The sequence below is a fragment of the Camelina sativa genome, chromosome 18 (genome assembly GCF_000633955.1).
Source record: "Camelina sativa cultivar DH55 chromosome 18, Cs, whole genome shotgun sequence".
Lineage (NCBI taxonomy): Eukaryota > Viridiplantae > Streptophyta > Magnoliopsida > Brassicales > Brassicaceae > Camelina > Camelina sativa.
The window spans coordinates 1,733,348-1,757,475 of record NC_025702.1 but is presented as its reverse complement, the minus strand read 5'-3'; the positions used below and the strand labels follow the sequence as shown (position 1 = coordinate 1,757,475).

Here is a 24,128-nt window from a genome sequence, read left to right as displayed (position 1 = left end):
GAACAAACTAAAAGATTGATCTTTGTTCCTCTCTCGCTCTCGCTTCTTGTTTTGTGTAATCAAGAAACCCTTTTTTGTTTCTTCCTCCTCTCTGTCTATTTCAATTTTGGGGAAGGTGAAAGAAATTTCAAATTTGGAATTAAAAATCCAAAGTTCTTGTTATTTTCTAATTTCTAGATAAAAAAATGTTAAATTACTACAATTAGTAGATTTTAAAACTAATATTCATAAGTACAAGGACTTGTTTGTAAATATTCGTAAATACTATTTGCAGTACCATACAGTATATCATAAGCTCTGTTGGACCTTTTGAATCTCGACCGTTAACAAAGATAAAATGATGAGGCTTTTGCTTCCATTCTCCTCGCCGTTATCCGCCACGTCATCACCGACGACGTCGCAATTTCTCCCGGAACATCCGCCTCCGTTTCAATTCGACTTCCCTAATCTAAGTAAAATTCTAAAAAATTCGGTGATCGGAACCCTAACGGGAGCTCTCTCGCTCACTCTCGTCTTCTCCTCGCCCCTCTCCTCCGTTGCTGCTTCTGATGATCCTTATCTCTCTCTCAAGCCGCCTTCGTCATCTCAAGACTCTTCTCTGAACCACTTCGATTCGGCTCCGGAAGACTGTCCTAAGGAGGACGAAGCCGATGATGCTGAGATGCAAGATGATGACTTTAAGACTCAGTTAGTAACTAATGAAGGGATTGTTGAAGAAGCTTGGGACATTGTTAATGACGCCTTTCTCGATACTCGTAGCCATAGCTGGACTCCTGAAGCTTGGCAGGTATGTGTTTTGGGTTGCTAGTGTGGATAAAGGAAGAAGCTTTTTATGTGTAAAGATTGAATTTTTATGGTTACTTTGCAGAAACAGAAGGATGCTATATTAGCTAGTCCAATTAAGAATAGATCAAAGGCTCATGAAGTGATTAAGAAAATGCTTGCAAGTTTGGGTGATCAGTACACTCGATTCCTTTCACCAGATGAGGTTTTTGTTCTTTACATTCAGTACCTGGAATCTATGAATTTGAAGATTGATGGATGAATTTTAATTACACATCTTGTTTGTGTCACTTGTTGAAGTTCTCTAGGATGTCCAAGTATGATATTACTGGTATTGGAATTAACCTTAGAGAAGTTTCTGATGGTGATGGAAATGTAAAGCTGAAGGTTCTTGGTATTGTATTAGACAGTCCTGCTGACATTGCTGGCGTGAAACAGGTCAGAAACCGGTTTATAGTTTCTTTCTAGTAGTTTTGTTCGCTGTTGATTTCACTTAAAATGTGTTCAATGTCTCTCTCTTTGCTAGGGAGATGAAATTGTTGCTGTCAATGGAATGGATGTTAGTGGGAAATCGTCATTTGAAGTATCATCTTTGTTACAAGGCCCTAGTAAAACTTTTGTGGTTCTCAAGGTGGTTATTTCTTAAATTATAAGATACAAACAACATACATGAGTACTTGATTTAAGTTTGGACTGAAGATTTATGTAGTGTTTGCATATTGCAGGTGAAGCATGGGAAGTGTGGAACTGTTAAGTCTCTTAAAATCCAGAGACAAGTTAATGCACCGACCCCAGTCTCTTATCGGTTGGAAAAAGTTGACAATGGAAAAGTCTCTGTCGGGTATATTCGCCTGAAAGAGTTCAATGCTCTGGCTAGAAAAGATTTGGTGATTGGTAAGCCTTTTTATGTTGTCACATCAAAGCTCTCAGTCACATCCTTTTATCTACTTGTGTTTATGATACACATTTTTTTCACTATGTGCAGCAATGAAACGACTCCAAGACAAGGGTGCTTCTTATTTTGTTATGGATCTTAGAGATAATCTTGGTGGACTTGTGCAGGTTCATTCTACAACTGTAACTTAAAGACCATATCTTCTCAGTAATGCTTTACAACCAGTTGATTCTTCACTTAGCCCGCGTTTCTCGGTTTTGGTTATTTCAGGCTGGAATAGAAACTGCTAAGCTGTTCCTAGATGAAGGGGATACGGTAAAGCAACAATCATTCAGAATTCTCAAAACATTTTCAATTGTTTTTCAGGAATATTAAACAGAATAGCTTACTTCAACTTACATGAAGAGTTCCATCACGATTTGCTTAAACTCATGTTATATCTTGGACCTGTGTAACAGGTGATATCTACAGCTGGGAGAGACCCTGAGGCTCAAAAAACTGTTCTTGCAGATAAGAAACCGTTGATCACTGCCCCACTTATTGTATGTGATGGATCATGTAAGCCATTTAATCTTTCACACTATTATGTTTTTTTTTTGCATCATGCACTGATTAGAATCCTTCTCATTGTTGCAGGTAATGGTGAATAACAGAACAGCAAGTGCTAGTGAAATTGTGAGTGTATTTAATAGATTTAAGTGCCGGAAACTCATCTTTTTTTGGATAATTAAGCGGAATGATTTTGTCCAGGTGGCCTCTGCACTTCATGATAACTGTAAAGCAGTTCTTGTTGGCGAAAGGACTTACGGAAAGGTTATTCCAAAGTCTAACTAGTTTTATAACTAACCTATTGATTTTGAAATGTTTTTGATCATCTTCTTGTCAATTGAATTAATGGGTTTTTCAGGGTTTGATTCAATCGGTGTACGAGCTCCGAGATGGTTCAGGAGTTGTTGTGACAATAGGAAAGTATGTAACACCTAACCACATGGACATCAATGGTGGAGGAATTGAACCTGATTTCAGAAATTTACCAGGTTTAGTTAAGCTTTTAACTGAATCTTGATTTTTTGTCTTTTCAATATCCGATGATTCATTAACCTCTAGCTCGTTTTTGATATATACAATATGCAGGTTGGGATGAAGTTAAAGAACGTTTGTCTAAGTGCAATATTCTCCAACAAAGTTGACATGCAGTGAAACTCATCAAGCTGTGTACCCCCCCTTTTTATTCTTTGCTCAACCGATATACATGATCGAACCTGGCAAGAAATGATTTGGGTATGTCAAAGATTTGAGTGTAAATTAAGTTTTGGCTAAAGTTAAGACTGTCTATGATCCAACTTGAGTGAAAGCGCTTCTAAATTTTGATCCAACTTGTATTTCTTGTCCGGTAATATCAAAAACTATTACTGAACGTTTCAAACTCATATTGACTGAACTTAACAAAATTAAATAATGTTCAAATAAAAAAACTTCTATATAAAGATTTAATTTATATTACTTACGTTTATATTTTGATTAGAAAATGAAATAAAATTAACATATGTTAAATGCATTTCAACAGGAGATAATTTTTTATTATAAATGTGTATAAATATATTTTAAAAGAAATTTAGCGAGAAATGTCATTTTTGAAATTAAAGCTATGAGAAATGCTATTTTAGGTTTTCTTTTTTAGATATGTCATTTTTTTATTTTATGCTATAAGAGAAATATATGTTTTTACCCTTGACTTAAAGAAATGAGAGACCTAAAAAAAAAAAGAATTGGACAACTGACATGTGTTTTGAAACGGCAAATTTTGTGGCACTAAACACACACAAGATGAACCTCGAATGGATTAGATCCAACGCCTGCAAGATTAGTCCATCCAAAATGTGTCTTTCAATCTCTGAAGTAGACCAAATCCACTTGGTTTGACTCAACTTGTCTACCTGCATGTCTATTGACCAGATTTGCCTCCACTTGACCAGATTTAACGTCCAAACATGTTTTTTGTCCATCATATTTATGTCCTTCGGTCTCTTTATTAGACCAGATCCGCTTTGTTGACACACTTGTCCATCCCAATTATGTCATTCGCTTTTTTAGTGGACCATATATGATTGGTTTACGATACTTGTCCTTCAATATGAAACCATTTTCTCCACCCTGCAGTCCTGCTGATGCATATACCAATCTTATTGAAAAATATCATACTCACCCTTCAAGAGAGCATGTCCATCGGATCTGATCCATCAGAAGAAAAAAAAATTGGTTCAGATATCAGATCTGGTCCATTAAAGTTGTATAGAGAAGGAAACAAACAGAAGAAACTCAAAATTGAGAAATACCATACTCAACTTTGAAGAGAGCATCTCCAGAACGAACAAAACACTTTGTTCATCCACGACGGAGGCATGCGGGTTAAATGGAGATGGTGATTTTGAAAGAATTTCTTTGTTTCGAAGAAATAAAAAAGAGACAAGAAGAGAGAGAAAGAGAGATGTGAGAAAAAGAGACAGAGATGAAAGGTGGAGAGAAATGAGAATAGAAGGGAGAAAAATGAGAAAGAAATAGGGAGAATGACAGTTTTGTCATTTTTAATAGATTAAAATGGACGTTATGACATTTTAGAAAATGTTTAAATGAAAGTGGCATTTATGTTAAAGAATGTTACTGTTCATGGTAATGTCCAATGAGATAAACATATTTTCGTTAGATAATCCGCACATCTTTGATCACGATGCTCTATTTCTCTCCACCAATACCGAAAATTATTTTGTGTACTCTTGTGCAGCTTTAGAAACTACTCCGGTCAGACCTTCGCAACAAAAGCTATGCTTGATGTTTCTAAAAAGGGGGACTGTACAAGTAGCATGGTGAGCAAGTGGGTAAACTTTGGCGAGAGTAGAATAAATAGTTGCATGTCTGTCAAACACAAACACAAGGTCTTTATCATTAGGTACAAACATCTGAAGATTTTTGAAAAACCATGCCCAAGCAGCATCATTCTCTTTCTCAACTACATTAAATCCAAGGGGATAAATCTGCATATTCCCTTGTCTTGTCCACTAGCTGCAACCAAACATCCTTTATACTTATTTTTCATTGTCGTCCCATTTATCACTATTACCTTATGCAAATACTTATACCCGGCGGTGGAAGCCCCAAAAGCAAAGAAGAGATATTTAATCAACTTTGTACTAGACTTCTTGTCAACGGTTGTGTGCATATGACTGATTGTTCCTGGATTGGTTTGCTTCACCAAGTGGAAATAAGTTGCCCAAAACCGATAATTGTTTTCCTCATTCCCACGTGCAGCCTTGATAGCAAGTTCCTTAGCGTTCCATTCTTTCGTATAAGTTATAGTGACTTTAAGCTCTTCCAAAACCATACTCGGCAATTCACACGCTCTTGGACCTTTTTTCCCATTGGCAAATTTTGACTGCAATAATTCGACTAGTATCTTAGCTGATGCCCTCTCACCATATCTAGATGTTAACGGCGAATCCTTAATTTTCTCCAAGCTTTCATCGGTGTATCGATCGAATTCTGCTCGATCAATATAACCATCACGTTCCCCCCGTTGAACCTCCTACGTCTCAGCCTCTGGCGGCTTCATCTCTGATTTTTCTTCTTATAATACCTTCTCTTCTAGTTCAAGAATTGAGATCAACGTTGAATCTTTAATGAATCCGATCAGTTTTGTATCGGGTATCGTTCTCGGGTCTGGTGCTGATTCGGGAAGTTTCAACCTCCATTCCTTAGAACTTCCTGCTCCATGGTATTCAAATTATTTACACTTTTAGCCTTGTCCTTGAATTGACTAATCTTGTATCATTCACTGTGTGACCTTCTTATCAATTCAACTTTGAGAGAAACAAATGATAAAGGACAAAGCTTTAAATGCTTGATGGTGATGTTTTCTAAAGGAATGTCCCAATCGATTGATGTAGTTGGGTTTTTTATATCAATGCAAGTTCATCTACTCGTTTATGGCGATTGGGATTATGGTCTGCATTGTCACTATCATTGGTTTCATTGCGGCTGAGGCTATCAATGGCTGTTGCTTATGTTTCATATCCTTTCACATGGCTTCTTCACTTATATGCTTCTTTTCATATTTTTATTCTATTGGAATGTGTTTTAATCGTTGATATGTCTTAGTATTTTATCCTCAAAATTCTTCTGATCATAATTGAAGCGGTTCTATTGGGAAGCTTGTTGTATCTTGTGTGTTGTTTTGTTAACGGGTCTATACTGGTGTGTCTCTTTAGGATCTTCCTTATGATCCAACTGGAGAACTCAATAGCCTCCGATATTTGCAAATGGGTTGGCATTGTTGTAGTAGTGATCCAGATAACAAAAACTCAGTTCTGACGTTTGAATTTATTTCACGATTCTTTTTATGTTTTGTATTCGTTCATGAGTTGGTGTTTCAGTTTCTGTCATTTCTACTGGCTTTGGTTTTGAGAGCTATGGTTTCACCCCCGACAGTCAGAGCTCTCCTATATGTCTCCCTGTTTGTTTTCTTCTGATTTCTTTGACTTAAACCTTTGTAGAGTAAAGAGGCTGGTAGGTAAATAATTGTAACTTTATGTTGTTCTCGTGTTCCTCTTCTTCTTTGGCCTCTGGATTACAATAAGTTTTTTTTCTCTATATCTCTCCTATACTTTTCTTGCCTAGGATCTAAAATATGAATTAAGTCAATGTTGGAGCTATAAGAGCATGTTTATCGGTCATACTGGGATGAAGGTCAGGCTAATAAAAAATCAAAAAGTAATAAAAAAGTTGATGAAAGAGAAATAGATAAGGTCTCTGCCGAGACCCGTTAAGACACCCTCACATCTTACTTTTGCTAAATGTCATGTTTTGATTGGTTGATTTTCTAAAAACAAATAAAACTTAAATTAAATGATATTATGTTACTAAAATATTATTTCACAACCCATTTTCACGGGATGACCGATAATTGTGCTCTAAGTTTAGTTGAACTCCTGTCTAGTTTCTTCCGCATGTTTTAGATAAGAACTCTCGGATAAAGGCACTATCTTTACTTCTTTAGTTTACATCCTCCAATTCATCATCGAACTGGTTTGTGATTTCCCCTTCTCCATTCATACTTGTTGGTATATACCTCAGGAAAATCAAATGAGATACTTTATTTGTGAAAATCTTCCAGTTTATATTTGCACTTGTCAGTTTGTGATTTATCCTTCTCCATTCATACTTGTTGGTATCTACCAATGATGTTTTTGTTTCTTACAAACTTGGTTTGAAAAATCTTGTTCATCTACGAACAACATATCCAGAAGTGTTATCAGTCATTGCTTCACTAACCGTTTTGCCGTAGGATTGTTGGCTCAGTGAAAATTTGAAAGCAGAGATCATCAAGGTGCAGAGTGTTATTTCCTTGAACACCATGGACGCTTGGCTTGGAAACAGCGCCACAACTTTAACAACATTGATAAGATAAACATTTTACAGGAAGAAAGACCTTTCTGGCTTCTGTTGCAGATATGTTATCCTTCACAGTGCAAGACCAAGCCTGAGCAGCATATCTCAGAGACTCCTTGATCAGTGATATTAGCTTTAATATGATCTCTCCTACATCTACCCTTGATCAGTTCTTGCCAAGCTTGGTTAATTAAGCATTTTAATGTTGTATTTTTCTTGTAAATTATATCTCATGATTTTTGTTCCTGATGAGTTCTTGGTTGTAAGATATATATATATATATATATATATATATATATATATATTCTTTTTTATGTAATATAAGTAATTGAAATAATTGTTTTGTTATATTTGTTTATTTAATAATTTATTAAAATTTGATAATTAATAAACAATTGTTTTAAAAAAAATTATTTTAATGATTGAACAACTTATATGGGTTCTCTAGTAGAAGGATGATTTTGTTTAAAGTAGTTAGTGAGTTGCTTTGATTAGTTTAATATTAATTATATGATTAATATAATTTTGAGCAACTTAGATGGACTTCTCTAGTGGTCATGGACCCCATTGGTAATAGATGTTATTTATGGCTGTAAAGACTTTAATTTTAAAATTTTAGCTGTAGAGAATTTGGATGTAGATGATTTGACCGTAGAAACTTTAACTGTTAAAATTTGGTTGGTAACAAATACTTTTAAAATTGAAGCTGTTACTTTTATTTTTAGAATATATTCAAATGATGATAATGAAAATAAAAATAATTATTATTGAAATGGATCTTAAAATAAGGAGAAAAAATAAGAATTATTAATGTGTAAAAATCATTTATGTAAAATTTATATAAAAAAATATGAGAAAACAAAGAAGGAAAAAAAAAGTCATATACAAAGCTTTTAAAAAAATAAAAGTAAAATAAGTATGATTGACAAATAAATAGATGTTAAGTATTTATTTTTTTTTTTAAAGTCGTAAAAGTTTTGTTCCAATGAGGGCTGGTGTAAAGATAGTTTGTGCTATTTTCTTATAGATTTTGGAAATGTGGCTTTGGAAAAGAAATTTTCTAAAAAGTGACAATTTTAGCAAAATTCCCATTAAAAAAAGTCAGTTCAGTTGTTAATACGTTCTCTTGAATAACGCAAATCATTAAATAAATATATAAATGGTGGCATAAGCAGTTTTTCAAAAAAATCTTGAAATAGGCATTTGGATTTGCTGTCATTCATAACCCAATAACATCAAATCTTCTCATTAGATAGTGTTCCAATTTTTTTTATTTTTCGTTTGTCTTCTTTTTTTTCTTCCCCTAAAACGATTCCCATTCTTACAGTTCTTGTCCTATTCGATCGAAATTGCTCTGCTTCAGATCTCTGGTTTATAATCTCCGGATTTGTGAAGGCGATTACGTAAAATCTTTTCGATTTTGCCGTTTTTAAACTTTGCTAATATTACGTTTGGCTATTTTCCATTACGTAAAATCTTTTCAAACTTTGCCGTTTTCAATTCTTTGTTGTAAAACTCGCTTTTGGGTCATTGGCTTAGTATTGGGGTAAGTTCCAATTTGTCTGAATCTAGATGCTTTGGCTATATGTGTGAAATTATTCACATAATTCCTCTCAACAATCGTTTTCTTAATTAATCTGTTGAAGTTGCTAATTTTTATTTTGAACTTTTTACGAATCATATAATTATTGGGTCGTATGTTTTTTTGTTGTAGATATATATCGGAAACGGCTTATTCTGATCATGTTCTGGAGCTTTGTGTATGCGCAGCATAATTACGGTTGAAGTTCGTATAAAGATGATAAGCGAATAATGCCAATCCAACCATCCATTAGTTTTGTACTTTTGTGTTTTTTTTGTTTGTTGCTTCTCTTGAACTAACGCATGTATTATGTTGTTGCAGTTTTTTCACTTAAAGATTCGCATGACCAGAGTTTTAAAAATCTCTGGATAATTTTAGTCTATAGTGTAAGTTCTGATCTATTTAAGTTTTTGTTTCCTTTTTTAACATACGAACGAAATGAATAGTTTGAGTATGATTATCTATATATGAACAGATTCATACTTAGCATTGTCATTAATAATTATGTCTTTGAACTGTGATAATTGAAAAGGGTAATATATTCTATATGTTGGTCATTTCTTGGTGAGCTAATAGGGTATTACAATGTTTGTCTTCAGGTCTCCAATCTAGTGAACAATGGTGCAGCAGGGTAGAAGATTCGTCTTCGAATTTAAGATTCTATTCTGCTCTCTTAGTAACACTTACCAATGTTTTATTTTCATGTTTTCTAAATCTGATTTGTCGTGTATTTGTTGCCTTGTTGGGTAGGTTATCTTCAACTGAACATGCTTGTCCGTAAAGCATCATCAACGGGACAAGTTTCGCTACACAAATTATAATCATGATTCTTCAATAATAGTAAGTTGTTATTACCCTTTCTGTGTTATTTCCATATTGTACTTTTTTAGTATTATGAAATTATACAAATAGCTGCCCACGTTACTTTTTATTGACATATCTGAAAATAGAAAACAGAACAATGAAGCAATTTAACAAAGAAAGTAAAACAGCCACAAATGTTACATTCTATGGTGAAACATAAAACCACAAACATACATTTTAATGAAATTAACGATGAATAAAGACACAGGTGGATGTCGCCATCTGTTGGTTAGAAGTTTTAGTCTACAGTTTCTTCTTCAACCCGTTTTTCGTATTCTAGCGTTTCTCTAGTTGCTATACACATACCTTTTCTTTCCTACATTTTTTTATAAACTCAAAAGTCGTGATAAGGAGCATGCAACATTTTCTTCATATATGAATACCCACAAAGAACTCCATAAACATCTACACACAAATCATAATATTTAAGTTAGGTTATATATAAATAAACAATAATATTTAAGAAGTATTTATAATTTTTAGTTATAAAGATTAACAACAAATTATAACTTACCAAATCGAATTTCTCCGTCTATCCTGTCAATATATTTGGAAAGTCTTGAACCGCAAAATAACATTTTTCTGATAACGCTTGAATGGAGTCATTTTTGTTCTCCACAACAAAAGTTTGAGTTTGTAGCAATGCTTGGTGATGCTTCCCATAAATCATGATCCTCGCTGAAATCTGCTCGTAATTGCGAGCAAACTGACCTTATAAACTGAAAGAGGTCAGAAAAAAAAAATTAACTAACTCAACATAAGTAGAAAAATAAATCGATAGTTCAAAAAATTGACCTTAGAGATAAATCAACATTGAATGAAATAAGTTTAAAAGTTTGAGAAATATATATGTATACTTTAAATTGTATAGTTTTGAATTACCTTTTTCAATAGATTTCAATCTAAATAATATAAAAAAGTATTTTTAATATTTTTATTTTTATTTTATTCAAAAGATTTAATATATATACTATTATTTTAAATACAGTAAATAGATAATCTTTATAATTTTTCATTAGAAAATAATTAATTACGAATTTCAATTGATGTTTAGGTTTTAATTTTTTTTTTATTTTTAGTTAATTATTTAAATAAGTTTTAATAAAGAAAATGATATTTTTGTTATTTTCTGTTTTAAAAAGTGTAGTTTTCACCAATAAGTCTCTCTTTCGCCTTGATTCGACTTGATTTGCGTGTGGGTTCGATGTGTAAAATAATTATTTGCTATTTCGAGAAATTAGGCCAAGAGAAGTTGTAAATATTTCGTTGAATGTTTTCATGTTGAATGCTAATTGGAGTGAATTTAGTAGTGGAGTCGTGAAGTTGAGTCGGTTCTATTTCCAATTTATTAGCTTTGCGTATGTTGTTTTCTGCTTTTTGTAAGACTAGTTAGTCCTCGTTGCTAAGTTAATGGATTATCACTTTTGGCTAATAGTTCACATTTGGTATGAGAGCTTGGAAACAAATATCAACCTTTATGAATTAATTGTTTTTGTTTGCCGTTGGTTTCTAATTTTGATTTGTATTTGGATTTGATTAGTTTGCAGGATTCAGTTCAGTCAATTCCTCCAGTTTCACCATATACACCTCAGTTATTCTTATATCAAACCAATTATATACATAAATGTAAACTTAGTTCGAGGTGCTATATTGGCGAGACGGTTACTTTCTTAATGAAAAAACTTTCAACAACTAAGCTTAGCTGGTGTTTAGATCACCCTCAATTGAGTCATTTCTTCCAAATGAATCAAGACAATAAACATGTATATGGGGGTATGTGGACTTTACTTTTTCGAGCAACTAATATTATGAAGAAGAATGAATGTTGGTTCATCGTAAATGGTGTTCCCATTCGTTATTCTATTAGGGAGCATGCCTTGCTTATGGGAATACATTGCCATTAACGCCCAAGTGGTCACCAAACAAATTATGGCAGTTTAGAGTTTGTTCAAAGACACTTTGCTAACACTAAACAAATAAATATAATAGCTTTGTTATAAAAACTAGGATCAATGAACAATGGAGATAATGACGATTGTTTGAAGATGAAAATGTTGTACTTCTTAGGGACTGTCATTAAAGGAAAGAAGATAGGGAAACATGGATTTCTGGAGGAATTTTTAGTCAAAGTAGTGGATAATCTATTGGTAATCTAAAACATTTCTATGGGTAACATACACGTTCAATAATTGCAAACACAATGTTTATCATCTATTGGGACGCTTCGATGGCAATGCTACCAGCTCATGGACTTTCCCTGGTTTATTAACCGGATTTGAGGTAAATTTTTGCTTCTCTTGTTGAACAATTGTAACTGTGTATTTGATGCCTGTGATATTGCTATCTAAACTTTTTTTGCTTAGGTTGCTCAAAAAACTTAGATTGTGTGTTCCAAAATGTCTTTACTTTCTCTATTGTAAATAATACAATTTTAAACATTGTTTGTTACAGTGATCTCCTTATAACTTCAACCACTTTCAATTCTATGTGTAGATTTAAGCTTTTGAAACTATCCCAAACATGGTGATGGAGTTTCAATAAATAATAGAAGATGCAATCAATGCATGTCCAAAGATGTGCAGGACGAAATTTTAAAAGTCACATTGTACAGGGATTCCATTGGAAAATGTTTATAAATCTCTTAGAATTAAGAAGGTTAGAATTCACCTAAATTTGAAATTACTTGATATCGATATTCAACCTAAGTTTTTGTCTACTTTATATTTCTTTATAAGATATACATAGAATATTGGTACTTGAGTTGGATGAGAAACCTCTCATTGCTCATATCATAGAAGACACGACATATGTTAACCCAATTGTTAGCAGTTGGATCCAGATTTTAACAATAGAAAAAGTTGATATGCTGGAAAGATCTTTACGAGAAATATTAGTTAAACAGATTAGTAGAAAAGAGAGCCCAGTTTGCTACACATCCTGCCTAAAGAAAAAGAAAACATACCACAAACCCGACTCATGTGCAGACTCAAGCTGTTGTGCACTCTCAAGAAGATGAAGCTATATTTAATGGTAGGTTGCATGATGAAGATTACATGGGTTTTAATGACAGTGTTGATGAAGACGGTAGCAATGACCCCCAAAAAGTGACCAAAGAGGAAGAGTTTGTATACAATGCTTGTGACCCAAAGCATGTGTAGATTCAAGATGGTGACCCGAATATAGATGAGTATAGTGAAAGGACCCAAGATTGTTCCCTGGATGATGATGACTTTATTGATTTTAGGAGTCCAACTCATGAGGATGAGCTGACTCATGATGGGAATCCGACTCATGTGCAGACTTAAGGAGATGAAACTATTAGTGGCAGGTTGCACGATCAAGATTACATGGGTTATAATGATCTGACTCATGATGGTGAGTCGACTCATGATGGTGAGCCCACCATAAATGCTCTTAAAGCACATGTGGGTATGATAGTTCATGGATTGCGACTTGGTGTAGAAGTGGCTAAGAAAGGCTGACTTGCATCCTTCCCAACTAGTAATCGATCCAGGAGGTAAAGACTTTAACCATCTATGAGCCTTGTCGGCTAGAGAGAAAGGAAAAAGCTTACACGTCAAGTAATCTTCGGGAATTCCATTGGTTCTTGTTGTAGAGCAGATTTCTTCAAAAAGATCAATGTGGTCCATTGGATGTTCTGTAGTAAGGTCATGGAACTGATTTTGTTTCACCAAACCAATAATTTGAGGTTTAATCTCGTAATCACGTCATGGAGCATGAGTGATACGGATAGCAGAGCGGTCTTGAACGAATTGGTTAGGAGCATCATAATCGGCTATGGTATGGTTGGGTGCGGCACGTCTTAGAGGGTTCACATAAGCAGGTTGTCTTCCGCCAACTTGAGGAAGTGGTGGATTAACGACAAGAGCAGGCTGGTGAGGAGGAACATCGAGGTTGTCTCCCATGCCTAGATGATTAGCATCACGAGGAGCTTGTTGATGGCTTTGACCAACTTCAGGGTCGAGTTGCGGATCAGCGGCTACAAGGTTAGGGTTACCACCTTGTGCAAAAATCGGTTCTCCTTGCTCGTTGAGGGCACGAGGTATCGGCGGTTGGTCGAGGTTAAGGAAACCTTGGTCCTGGTTCCTTTCTTCGGCCATGAGTTGTTGTCTTCGAAGTTTCCTAATTTCACGTTCTAGTCGATCAATGTCTTGAATTGGAGATACGGTTCCGGAGGGTTGACTCTTAGTCATGCACTGCAAAATCCAAAAACAGAAACTAAAAGAGAAAATAGAGGTTATCGAAAAACAATAAAATTAAAACTAAAATCGAAAAATTCAAAAGAAAAATTCAAAGTGTCTTAGACGAGAGTTCTTATCAAATTCAATGGGAAGCTAGTTACTCCCCGGCAACGGCACCAAAAAGCTTTGATGTGTGTAGAATTTCACTCCAAATCTTTTACCTGAAAAGACTACACAACGACTGAAAGTGCACAGTCAATCAGTGTAGTATTTTAGGATCGATCCCACAGAGAGTAATANCTGGTTCCTTTCTTCGGCCATGAGTTGTTGTCTTCGAAGTTTCCTAATTTCACGTTCTAGTCGATCAATGTCTTGAATTGGAGATACGGTTCCGGAGGGTTGACTCTTAGTCATGCACTGCAAAATCCAAAAACAGAAACTAAAAGAGAAAATAGAGGTTATCGAAAAACAATAAAATTAAAACTAAAATCGAAAAATTCAAAAGAAAAATTCAAAGTGTCTTAGACGAGAGTTCTTATCAAATTCAATGGGAAGCTAGTTACTCCCCGGCAACGACGCCAAAAAGCTTTGATGTGTGTAGAATTTCACTCCAAATCTTTTACCTGAAAAGACTACACAACAACTGAAAGTGCACAGTCAATCAGTGTAGTATTTTAGGATCGATCCCACAGAGAGTAATAGCAAACACAAATTGAATTATAAGAGAAAGAACTATGGCTAAGACTGAATAAGAGATTGGGGTTTTGGTTTTCCTAATAACTATTGCAAATAAATAAAAACGGTTTAAAACTATAAGACTAAGGCGTTGGGCGTTCTGGGAGTCATCTCAGGGTTTTCATGGTTCTAAGCAATATTAAGTGTAAGATCTAACAAGTAAATACCAATTTTCGGTCTAGGTTCTCAACTACGAAACACTAATGAACTAACAAGTTATTCTCATAGAATGAAAGTCTAAAGTCTTCACACTCTGTTACTCAACTTTCGCAGGCAACGACGCATGTCAACCAGCTAGTTAAACAAGTTCGATACATTCACCAAACTTCGTAACTCAACTTACGCAGGTTACGAGCAAGGTTTCGGTATAACACTAGTTAGGAGAAGTAGGATAACACGGTTAGCGCTCCCGTTCTCTAGATCAGTACTTGGTGATCAATCCAAGCATAAGCATTAAGATAAAGATGTCCCAAAAGAACTCTAATATAAAACCGAAAATAAAATCTAACGACCTTATTGAAGCGAACCTATGAATTCCCCTTGAATCACCCCATAGAACCCAACAAAGTAAACTACTAGTTCATGATGCAAAGAAACAACATTGATATTATAAAGTATAGCATCAAAAGTGAATCAATAAACAAAAGGGGGTTCAAAGTAAACTTCTCTATTTGTCACAAAAGTAACTTGATCCCAAAAGCAAAGTAAGTATGAAAGAAATAAGGAAGAGTAGAGATTTGGTGTCTTTGGCGATGGCTTCTAAGAAGAGGTGAGAGAGGACAAAATTCGACGGCGGTGAAGGAGTCTCTGGTCGTCTCTAGTTCGGCTGCTGGTGGCGTGGATGAAGAACTTAGAGGCACAAAGGAAGCACACCACAAAACCCTAGGTCTTAAGAGTATTTATAGGGTTTTGTTTTAGGGTTAGGGTTTTGTAAGGGTAGAAACGTCTTCTCTTGTTAATNTTGTTTAGGGTTAGGGTTTTGTAAGGGTAGAAACGTCTTCTCTTGTTAATTGCCGGACAAGGGGCGGCGAAAGAGGCTTCTGGACCGTGGAGGAGGCTTGGACTGGGCCGTGGTGATGGTCGCTGGTCAGGCCTTGAATGAAAGCCCATCTGTAGGTCGGTTCTTCTTACGTCAGTTTATAACACGTCTCGGTAAATCGGGCATAACTTCCGGATGATTGAATGGATTGACTTGATTCCACTTCGAGGAGAAAGATGACTCTTCCACCTTTCCAAAGAAACTAAGCAGGATATATTTTGAGTTGTGGAAGGTCTTCAAAAGTGGCCCGTACTGTAAAGCTCTAAAACTTTCCTAAAACGTATTTTCCTTGCCTTTTGGTCATTTTTGCTATAAAACCTGTAAAACCTTCTTGAAACCTAAAATACTTGATAATAGACATTAAAGCATTGAAATCATATCAAACTCTTCCTAAATGCATATGAAAACTATAGCTAATATGAGTAAAATAATGATGTTATCAACTCTCCCAGACTTAGAGTTTGCTTGTCCTCAAGCAAATAAGNCTTCTTACGTCAGTTTATAACACGTCTCGGTAAATCGGGCATAACTTCCGGATGATNCTTCTTACGTCAGTTTATAACACGTCTCGGTAAATCGGGCATAACTTCCTGGTGATTGAATGGATTGACTTGATTCTACTTCGAGGAAAAAGATGACTCTTCCACCTTTCCAAAGAAACTAAGCAGGATATATTTTGAGTTGTGGAAGGTCTTCAAAAGTGGCCCGTACTGTAAAGCTCTAAAACTTTCCTAAAACGTATTTTCCTTGCCTTTTGGTCATTTTTGCTATAAAACCTGTAAAACCTTCTTGAAACCTAAAATACTTGATAATAGACATTAAAGCATTGAAATCATATCAAACTCTTCCTAAATGCATATGAAAACTATAGCTAATATGAGTAAAATAATGATGTTATCAACTCTCCCAGACTTAGAGTTTGCTTGTCCTCAAGCAAATAAGTCATGGAAAAGAGGTTTTGAAAATATTGGGAATTCACTTATCTTTGGGGATATTGTCTTTGCACTCTTCTTCGCCTTGACATTAGGAACTTCCATTTGTAATCCACCATGAGAGTCATCAGCTCTCCTTGATCCCACAATTCTTTAGAGTCTCCAGAATCTCCATTGTCATCTCTTTACATAAATTAAGCAATAATAAAAAGTGAAATCTTACCAAGGGATAATTGATCAATGGCTTGTAGACTCTCTTCAAGCCAAGACTTTCTTCATATGATTCCTTTCCTCTCCCTTTCATCACTTCTTTTTTTTTTTTTTAAATCAAAGGTGTAGGCGAATACTGGGGTCATCGGTAATTTACCTACCCCTCGCTTCCAAGCTTTGTGTGATCATTTGACTCAAAGTAAAATAATGAGGTCACACGTAATTTATCTACCTCTCTAAATTGATCAAAATTATCTAATCTTTTATTCTTTTTTTTTAGTATTGAAGGGAAGAGAGAGGGGAACATACTCTTGAAGAAGTGCAATGTCTTGTGTGGCTTGAATGTAGAGATCTAGTCCAATGTATACCAATTCCAGGGCTTGATAATTAAGTCCAGTTTAGGTCCTATAAAAGTTAGAGACAACGTTAGATCATCTGAATATCCATCGAATAGGGACTTAGGGGATTGTTGAGTCGGCTCACAGTCTTTCCAAACTTTGGTTCTGTTGTCAAGCATAATCAAGAGTCATAAGAGTGTTAATCCAAATCAAATAAACCGTTAGAATAAGATCATAATCCCCTACTAGTTTTGACTCAATAAAAAAAATGTGACTCGATAAAAACTTCAAAATTATTGATGTAAAAAGTGGAAAAAGGTCTCAAGTCAACAAAATAGAAAGTAGCATTAGTATAGGATGGAACATCCTTCTCCCCAGACTTAAATCACACCGTCCTCGGTGGGAAAAAAGAAAGAGATGAGAATTATAAATCATAAGGAAAAGTGTAGGGTTTAAGAACAATGTCACCTTGATGGAATAATGTTGCGTTGACTCTTAGACATTTTATGGTTGCCCAAAAATTGTCTTAGAATTCGGCTGTGGAATGAAAATGTGGTGATTAACCGTTTGTACTTCCTTTGGTTGCTTGAGATCGAGTATGAACTAGGCTAAGTTCAATCGAATTGTGTTTGATATATCTCTAAATGCATCCTCCTTGAAAAAAAAACCTAAAACCATCAATAATAATGAGAAAATAAAGATGCTAAAAACATACCTAAATAAAAGAATGGTGATGGTAGGTGGTGAGGATTTTTCTCGCGGTACACGGATGAATGGTCGCGGACATAAGCAGCAGGTACGGTGGGGTACGGTACGTGGTACGCAGGATATGGTACACGGTACATGGGACGCGGGACATGGCATTGGCTACGGTCGGTATGGCTGGTGGGGACTCTCGGCATCGATCACTCAAAGACGGTGATGATCCGTCGCCTTCGGCATTCTTCGGTCATATTGAACATGGCCGGTCAGTAGGTGGTTCTTGCCACTAGTCATGGTGTGTTGCCAATCCATGGACCTTCTTCTTCCTTCTTTTTGGCTTTTCTATTTTCTATTTTTTTTTGTGTTTTTTTTTTGATAAACCTGCAACTAAAATGCAAAAATATTAAAAGTAAAAGAAAATTCTAAAAATAAATACTTACCAGCTTGGGTTGCCTCCCAAGAAGCGCACTTGTTTAACGTCATTGGCTCGANCAAAATAGAAAGTAGCATTAGTATAGGATGGAACATCCTTCTCCCCAGACTTAAATCACACCGTCCTCGGTGGGAAAAAAGAAAGAGATGAGAATTATAAATCATAAGGAAAAGTGTAGGGTTTAAGAACAATGTCACCTTGATGGAATAATGTTGCGTTGACTCTTAGACATTTTATGGTTGCCCAAAAATTGTCTTAGAATTCGGCTGTGGAATGAAAATGTGGTGATTAACCGTTTGTACTTCCTTTGGTTGCTTGAGATCGAGTATGAACTAGGCTAAGTTCAATCGAATTGTGTTTGATATATCTCTAAATGCATCCTCCTTGAAAAAAAAACCTAAAACCATCAATAATAATGAGAAAATAAAGATGCTAAAAACATACCTAAATAAAAGAATGGTGATGGTAGGTGGTGAGGATTTTTCTCGCGGTACACGGATGAATGGTCGCGGACATAAGCAGCAGGTACGGTGGGGTACGGTACGTGGTACGCAGGATATGGTACACGGTACATGGGACGCGGGACATGGCATTGGCTACGGTCGGTATGGCTGGTGGGGACTCTCGGCATCGATCACTCAAAGACGGTGATGATCCGTCGCCTTCGGCATTCTTCGGTCATATTGAACATGGCCGGTCAGTAGGTGGTTCTTGCCACTAGTCATGGTGTGTTGCCAATCCATGGACCTTCTTCTTCCTTCTTTTTGGCTTTTCTATTTTCTATTTTTTTTTGTGTTTTTTTTTTGATAAACCTGCAACTAAAATGCAAAAATATTAAAAGTAAAAGAAAATTCTAAAAATAAATACTTACCAGCTTGGGTTGCCTCCCAAGAAGCGCACTTGTTTAACGTCATTGGCTCGACGGTGGCGGCCAAGTTAGGCTTGAGAAAGGTCAGCTTCGGGTATCAATGCTCCTTCGGCTCCTTTGATATCTTGATAGTCTACTCCAGCTTCAATAACAAGTTGTCCTTTTGCAGAAGTTTCAAAAACTTTTGCATGAAGAAGAACTTCTTTAGTATGCCTTATCATTTCTTGGATCTGTTCCTTGCTCTCTCTACTTAGCTCAGGAGGAACTATGATCTTGATCTTGAAAATTTGTGGTGTATTAAGCGGTTTAGGTGGCTTGGTTAGCAGGTTGTTGGTACTTATAGATGCAGAATGGTCGAATTGCTTCAGCTTGTCTATGTTAGGATCAATCGGCTCTTCATGTAATGAGTTGGTCGGCCATGGCTTTGGCTTGGAGATAGTCAGATATGACTTCTTCTTGTTGATGTTAGCAAAGGTTGTCCTCCTAATTTCACGTTCTAGTCGATCAATGTCTTGAATTGGAGATACGGTTCTGGAGGGTTGACTCCTAGTCATGCACTGCAAAATCCAAAAACAGAAACTAAAAGGGAAAATAGAGGTTATCGAAAAACAATAAAATTAAAACTAAAATCAAAAAATTCAAAAAAAAATTCAAAGTGTCTTAGACGAGAGTTCTTATCAAATTCAATGGGAAGCTAGTTACTCCCCGGCAACGGCACCAAAAAGCTTTGATGTCTGTAGAATTTCACTCCAAATCTTTTACCTGAAAAGACTACACAACGACTGAAAGTGCACAGTTAATCAGTGTAGTATTTTAGGATCGATCCCACAGAGAGTAATAGCAAACACAAATTGAATTATAAGAGAAAGAACTATGGTTAAGACTAAATAAGAGATTGGGGTTTTGGTTTTCCTAATAACTATTGCAAATAAATAAAAATGGTTTAAAACTATAAGACTAAGGCGTTGGGCGTTCTGGGAGTCATCTCAGGGTTTTCATGGTTCTAAGCAATATTAAGTGTAAGATCTAACAAGTAAATACTAATTTTCGGTCTAGGTTCTCAACTACGAAACACTAATGAACTAACAAGCTATTCTCATAGAATGAAAGTCTAAAGTCTTCACACTCCGTTACTCAACTTTCGCAGGCAACGACGCATGTCAACCAGCTAGTTAAACAAGTTCGATACATTCACCAAACTTCGTAACTCAACTTACGCAGGTTACGAGCAAGGTTTCGGTATAACACTAGTTCGGAGAAGTAGGATAACACGGTTAGCGCTCCCGTTCTCTAGATCAGTACTTGGTGATCAATCCAAGCATAAGCATTAAGATAAAGATGTCCCAAAAGAACTCTAATATAAAACCGAAAATAAGATCTAACAACCTAATTGAAGCGAACCTATGAATTCCCCTTGAATCACCCCATAGAACCCAACAAAGTAAACTACTCGCTCATGATGCAAAGAAACAACATTGATATTATAAAGTATAGCATCAAAAGTGAATCAATAAACAAAAGGGGGTTCAAAGTAAACTTCTCTATTTGTCACAAAAGTAACTTGATCCCAAAAGCAAAGTAAGTATGAAAGAAATAAGGAAGAGTAGAGATTTGGTGTCTTTGGCGATGGCTTCTAAGAAGAGGTGAGAGAGGACAAAATTCGACGGCGGTGAAGGAGTCTCTGGTCGTCTCTAGTTCGGCTGCTGGTGGCGTGGATGAAGAACTTAGAGGCACAAAGGAAGCACACCACAAAACCCTAGGTCTTAAGAGTATTTATAGGGTTTTGTTTTAGGGTTAGGGTTTTGTAAGGGTAGAAACGTCTTCTCTTGTTAATTGCAGGACAAGGGGCGGCGAAAGAGGCTTCTGGACCGTGGAGGAGGCTTGGACTGGGCCGTGGTGATGGTCGCTGGTCAGGCCTTGAATGAAAGCCCATCTGTAGGTCGGTTCTTCTTACGTCAGTTTATAACACGTCTCGGTAAATCGGGCATAACTTCCTGGTGATTGAATGGATTGACTTGATTCTACTTCGAGGAAAAAGATGACTCTTCCACCTTTCCAAAGAAACTAAGCAGGATATATTTTGAGTTGTGGAAGGTCTTCAAAAGTGGCCCGTACTGTAAAGCTCTAAAACTTTTCTAAAACGTATTTTCCTTGCCTTTTGGTCTTTTTTGCTATAAAACCTGTAAAACCTTCTTGAAACCTAAAATATTTGATAATAGACATTAAAGCATTGAAATCATATCAAACTCTTCCTAAATGCATATGAAAACTATAACTAATATGAGTAAAATAATGATGTTATCAAACCTCATGAGTTGGACTCTTGAAATAAATAAAGTCATCATCATCCGGGGAATAATCTTGGGTCCTTCTACCATACTTATCTAGATTCGGGTCACCATCTACAGTTTGCACATGTTTGAGATCACAAGCATTGTATACTAGCTCTTCTTCGGTCACTTTTTGGGACCCATTGCTACCATCATCATCAACACGGTTATTATAATCCATGTAATCTTGATCATGCAACTTGCCACTAAATAGAGCTTTGTCTTCTTGACGCTGCAAAACAACTTGAGTCTGCACATGAGTCGGGTTTATTGTATGATTTCTTTTTCTTATGGCAGGATGTGTAGCAAGTTAAGCTCTCTCTTTTACTAATTTGTTTAACTCATCTTTCTCGTAAAGATCTTCCCATCATATCAACTTTTTTCTATTGTTAAAATCTGGATCCAACTACTAACAATTGGGTCAACATATGTCGTGTCTTCTACGATGTGAGCAAGGAGAGGTTTCTCATCCAAGTATCCAACTCAAGTACCAATATACTATGTATATCCTAGAAAGAAATATAAATTACACATAAACTTAGGTTGAATAACGATTAAGATAAGTAATTTAAAATTTAGGTGAGTTATAACCTTCTTAGTTCCAAGAGATTTATGAACTTTTTTTAACGGAATCCATGTACAGACTGATTTTTTTAATTTCGTCTTACACATCCTTGGACATGCACTGTTTGCATCTTCTATATCTTCTTGAAACTCCCTCTTCAGGTTTGGGATAGTTTCAAAAGCTAAATTCAAAGTAGCTGAAGTTATAAAGAGTTCAATGTAACAAACACTGTTTAAAATCGTATTTTTACTATACGGAAAGTAAAGACATTTTGGAATACACAATCTAAGTTTTTGAGAAAGCCAAGCAAAAAAGTATAGCTAGCAATATCACAAGCATAATATTACACAGTTACGATTTTTCAACAAGAGAAGCAAAAATTTACCTCCAATCCGGTTAATAAACCAGGGAAAGTCCATGAGCCGGTCGCATTGTTGTTGAAGCGTTCCAATAGATGATAAACATTGTGTATGCAATCATTGAACGTGTATGTTTCCAATGAAAAGGTTTTACACAATTGCAGATTGTCCACTACTTTGACCAAGAATTCCTCCAGAAATCATGTTTTCCTGTCTTCTTTCCTTTAATAATATTCCCTAAAAAGTACAACACTGACATCTTCAAACGGTCATCAGTATCTCAATTGTTCATTGATTCTAGTTTTTGTAACACATCTGTTATATTTATTTGCTTAGTTTTGAGAAAAATGTCTTTCAACAGACTTTAAACTGCCAGAATTTGTTTTGTAAATTGATGGGAGTTTATGGCAGTGTAATCCCGTAAACAAGGCATGTTCCCTAATAGAATAACAAATGGGAACACCATTCACGATGAACCAACATTATTCTTCTTCATAATATCAACTGTTCGAAGAAGTAAAGTCTACATACCCCTGTATACATGTTTCTTGTCCCGATGCATATGGAAGAAGTGTCTAAATTGGTGGTGATCTAAAAACCAGCTAAGCTCAGATGCTGAAAGTTTTTTCATTAAGAAAGTAATCGTGTCGCTAATATAGCACCTCGAACCAAGTTTACATTTCTGTATATAATTGGTTTGATATAAGAATAACCGAGGTGTATATGGTGAAACTGGAGGAATTGACTGAACTGAATCCTATGAACTAATCAAATCCAAATACAAACCAAAATTAGAAACCAACGGCAAACAAAACCAATTCTTTCACAAAGGTTGATATTTGTTTCCAAGCTCTCATACCAAATGTGAACTATTAACTTAGCAACAACGGCTAACTAGTCTTACAGAAAGCAAAAAACTATAGAAGCAAAGCTAATAAATCGAAAACAGAACCANGAACTTCTTTAGTATGCCTTATCATTTCTTGGATCTGTTCCTTGCTCTCTCTACTTAGCTCAGGAGGAACTATGATCTTGATCTTGAAAATTTGTGGTGTATTAAGCGGTTTAGGTGGCTTGGTTAGCAGGTTGTTGGTACTTATAGATGCAGAATGGTCGAATTGCTTCAGCTTGTCTATGTTAGGATCAATCGGCTCTTCATGTAATGAGTTGGTCGGCCATGGCTTTGGCTTGGAGATAGTCAGATATGACTTCTTCTTGTTGATGTTAGCAAAGGTTGTCCTCCTAATTTCACGTTCTAGTCGATCAATGTCTTGAATTGGAGATACGGTTCTGGAGGGTTGACTCCTAGTCATGCACTGCAAAATCCAAAAACAGAAACTAAAAGGGAAAATAGAGGTTATCGAAAAACAATAAAATTAAAACTAAAATCAAAAAATTCAAAAAAAAATTCAAAGTGTCTTAGACGAGAGTTCTTATCAAATTCAATGGGAAGCTAGTTACTCCCCGGCAACGGCACCAAAAAGCTTTGATGTCTGTAGAATTTCACTCCAAATCTTTTACCTGAAAAGACTACACAACGACTGAAAGTGCACAGTTAATCAGTGTAGTATTTTAGGATCGATCCCACAGAGAGTAATAGCAAACACAAATTGAATTATAAGAGAAAGAACTATGGTTAAGACTAAATAAGAGATTGGGGTTTTGGTTTTCCTAATAACTATTGCAAATAAATAAAAATGGTTTAAAACTATAAGACTAAGGCGTTGGGCGTTCTGGGAGTCATCTCAGGGTTTTCATGGTTCTAAGCAATATTAAGTGTAAGATCTAACAAGTAAATACTAATTTTCGGTCTAGGTTCTCAACTACGAAACACTAATGAACTAACAAG

The 24,128-nt window shown here is 35.6% G+C and overlaps 1 protein-coding gene and 1 pseudogene across 2 annotated transcripts; both read left to right on the top strand.

Moving 5' to 3' along the window:
• On the top strand, positions 331 to 3,095 carry LOC104760258 (carboxyl-terminal-processing peptidase 1, chloroplastic-like). 2 transcript variants are annotated; one of them, XR_762879.2, is made up of 12 exons: positions 331 to 787; positions 869 to 988; positions 1,084 to 1,221; positions 1,310 to 1,414; positions 1,509 to 1,677; positions 1,769 to 1,845; positions 1,949 to 1,993; positions 2,137 to 2,236; positions 2,315 to 2,353; positions 2,429 to 2,491; positions 2,586 to 2,715; positions 2,813 to 3,095. XR_762879.2 is itself a non-coding variant. In XM_010483157.2 (12 exons), exons 1-12 carry the CDS (start codon positions 338 to 340, stop codon positions 2,866 to 2,868), a joined length of 1,476 nt encoding a protein of 491 aa, XP_010481459.1. In that variant the 5' UTR covers positions 331 to 337; the 3' UTR covers positions 2,869 to 3,095. The 2 variants fall into 2 exon arrangements, 1 of the variants encoding a protein (XP_010481459.1); XM_010483157.2 differs by having other exon boundaries at positions 2,137 to 2,220.
• On the top strand, positions 5,175 to 12,871 carry LOC104763058 (annotated as a pseudogene).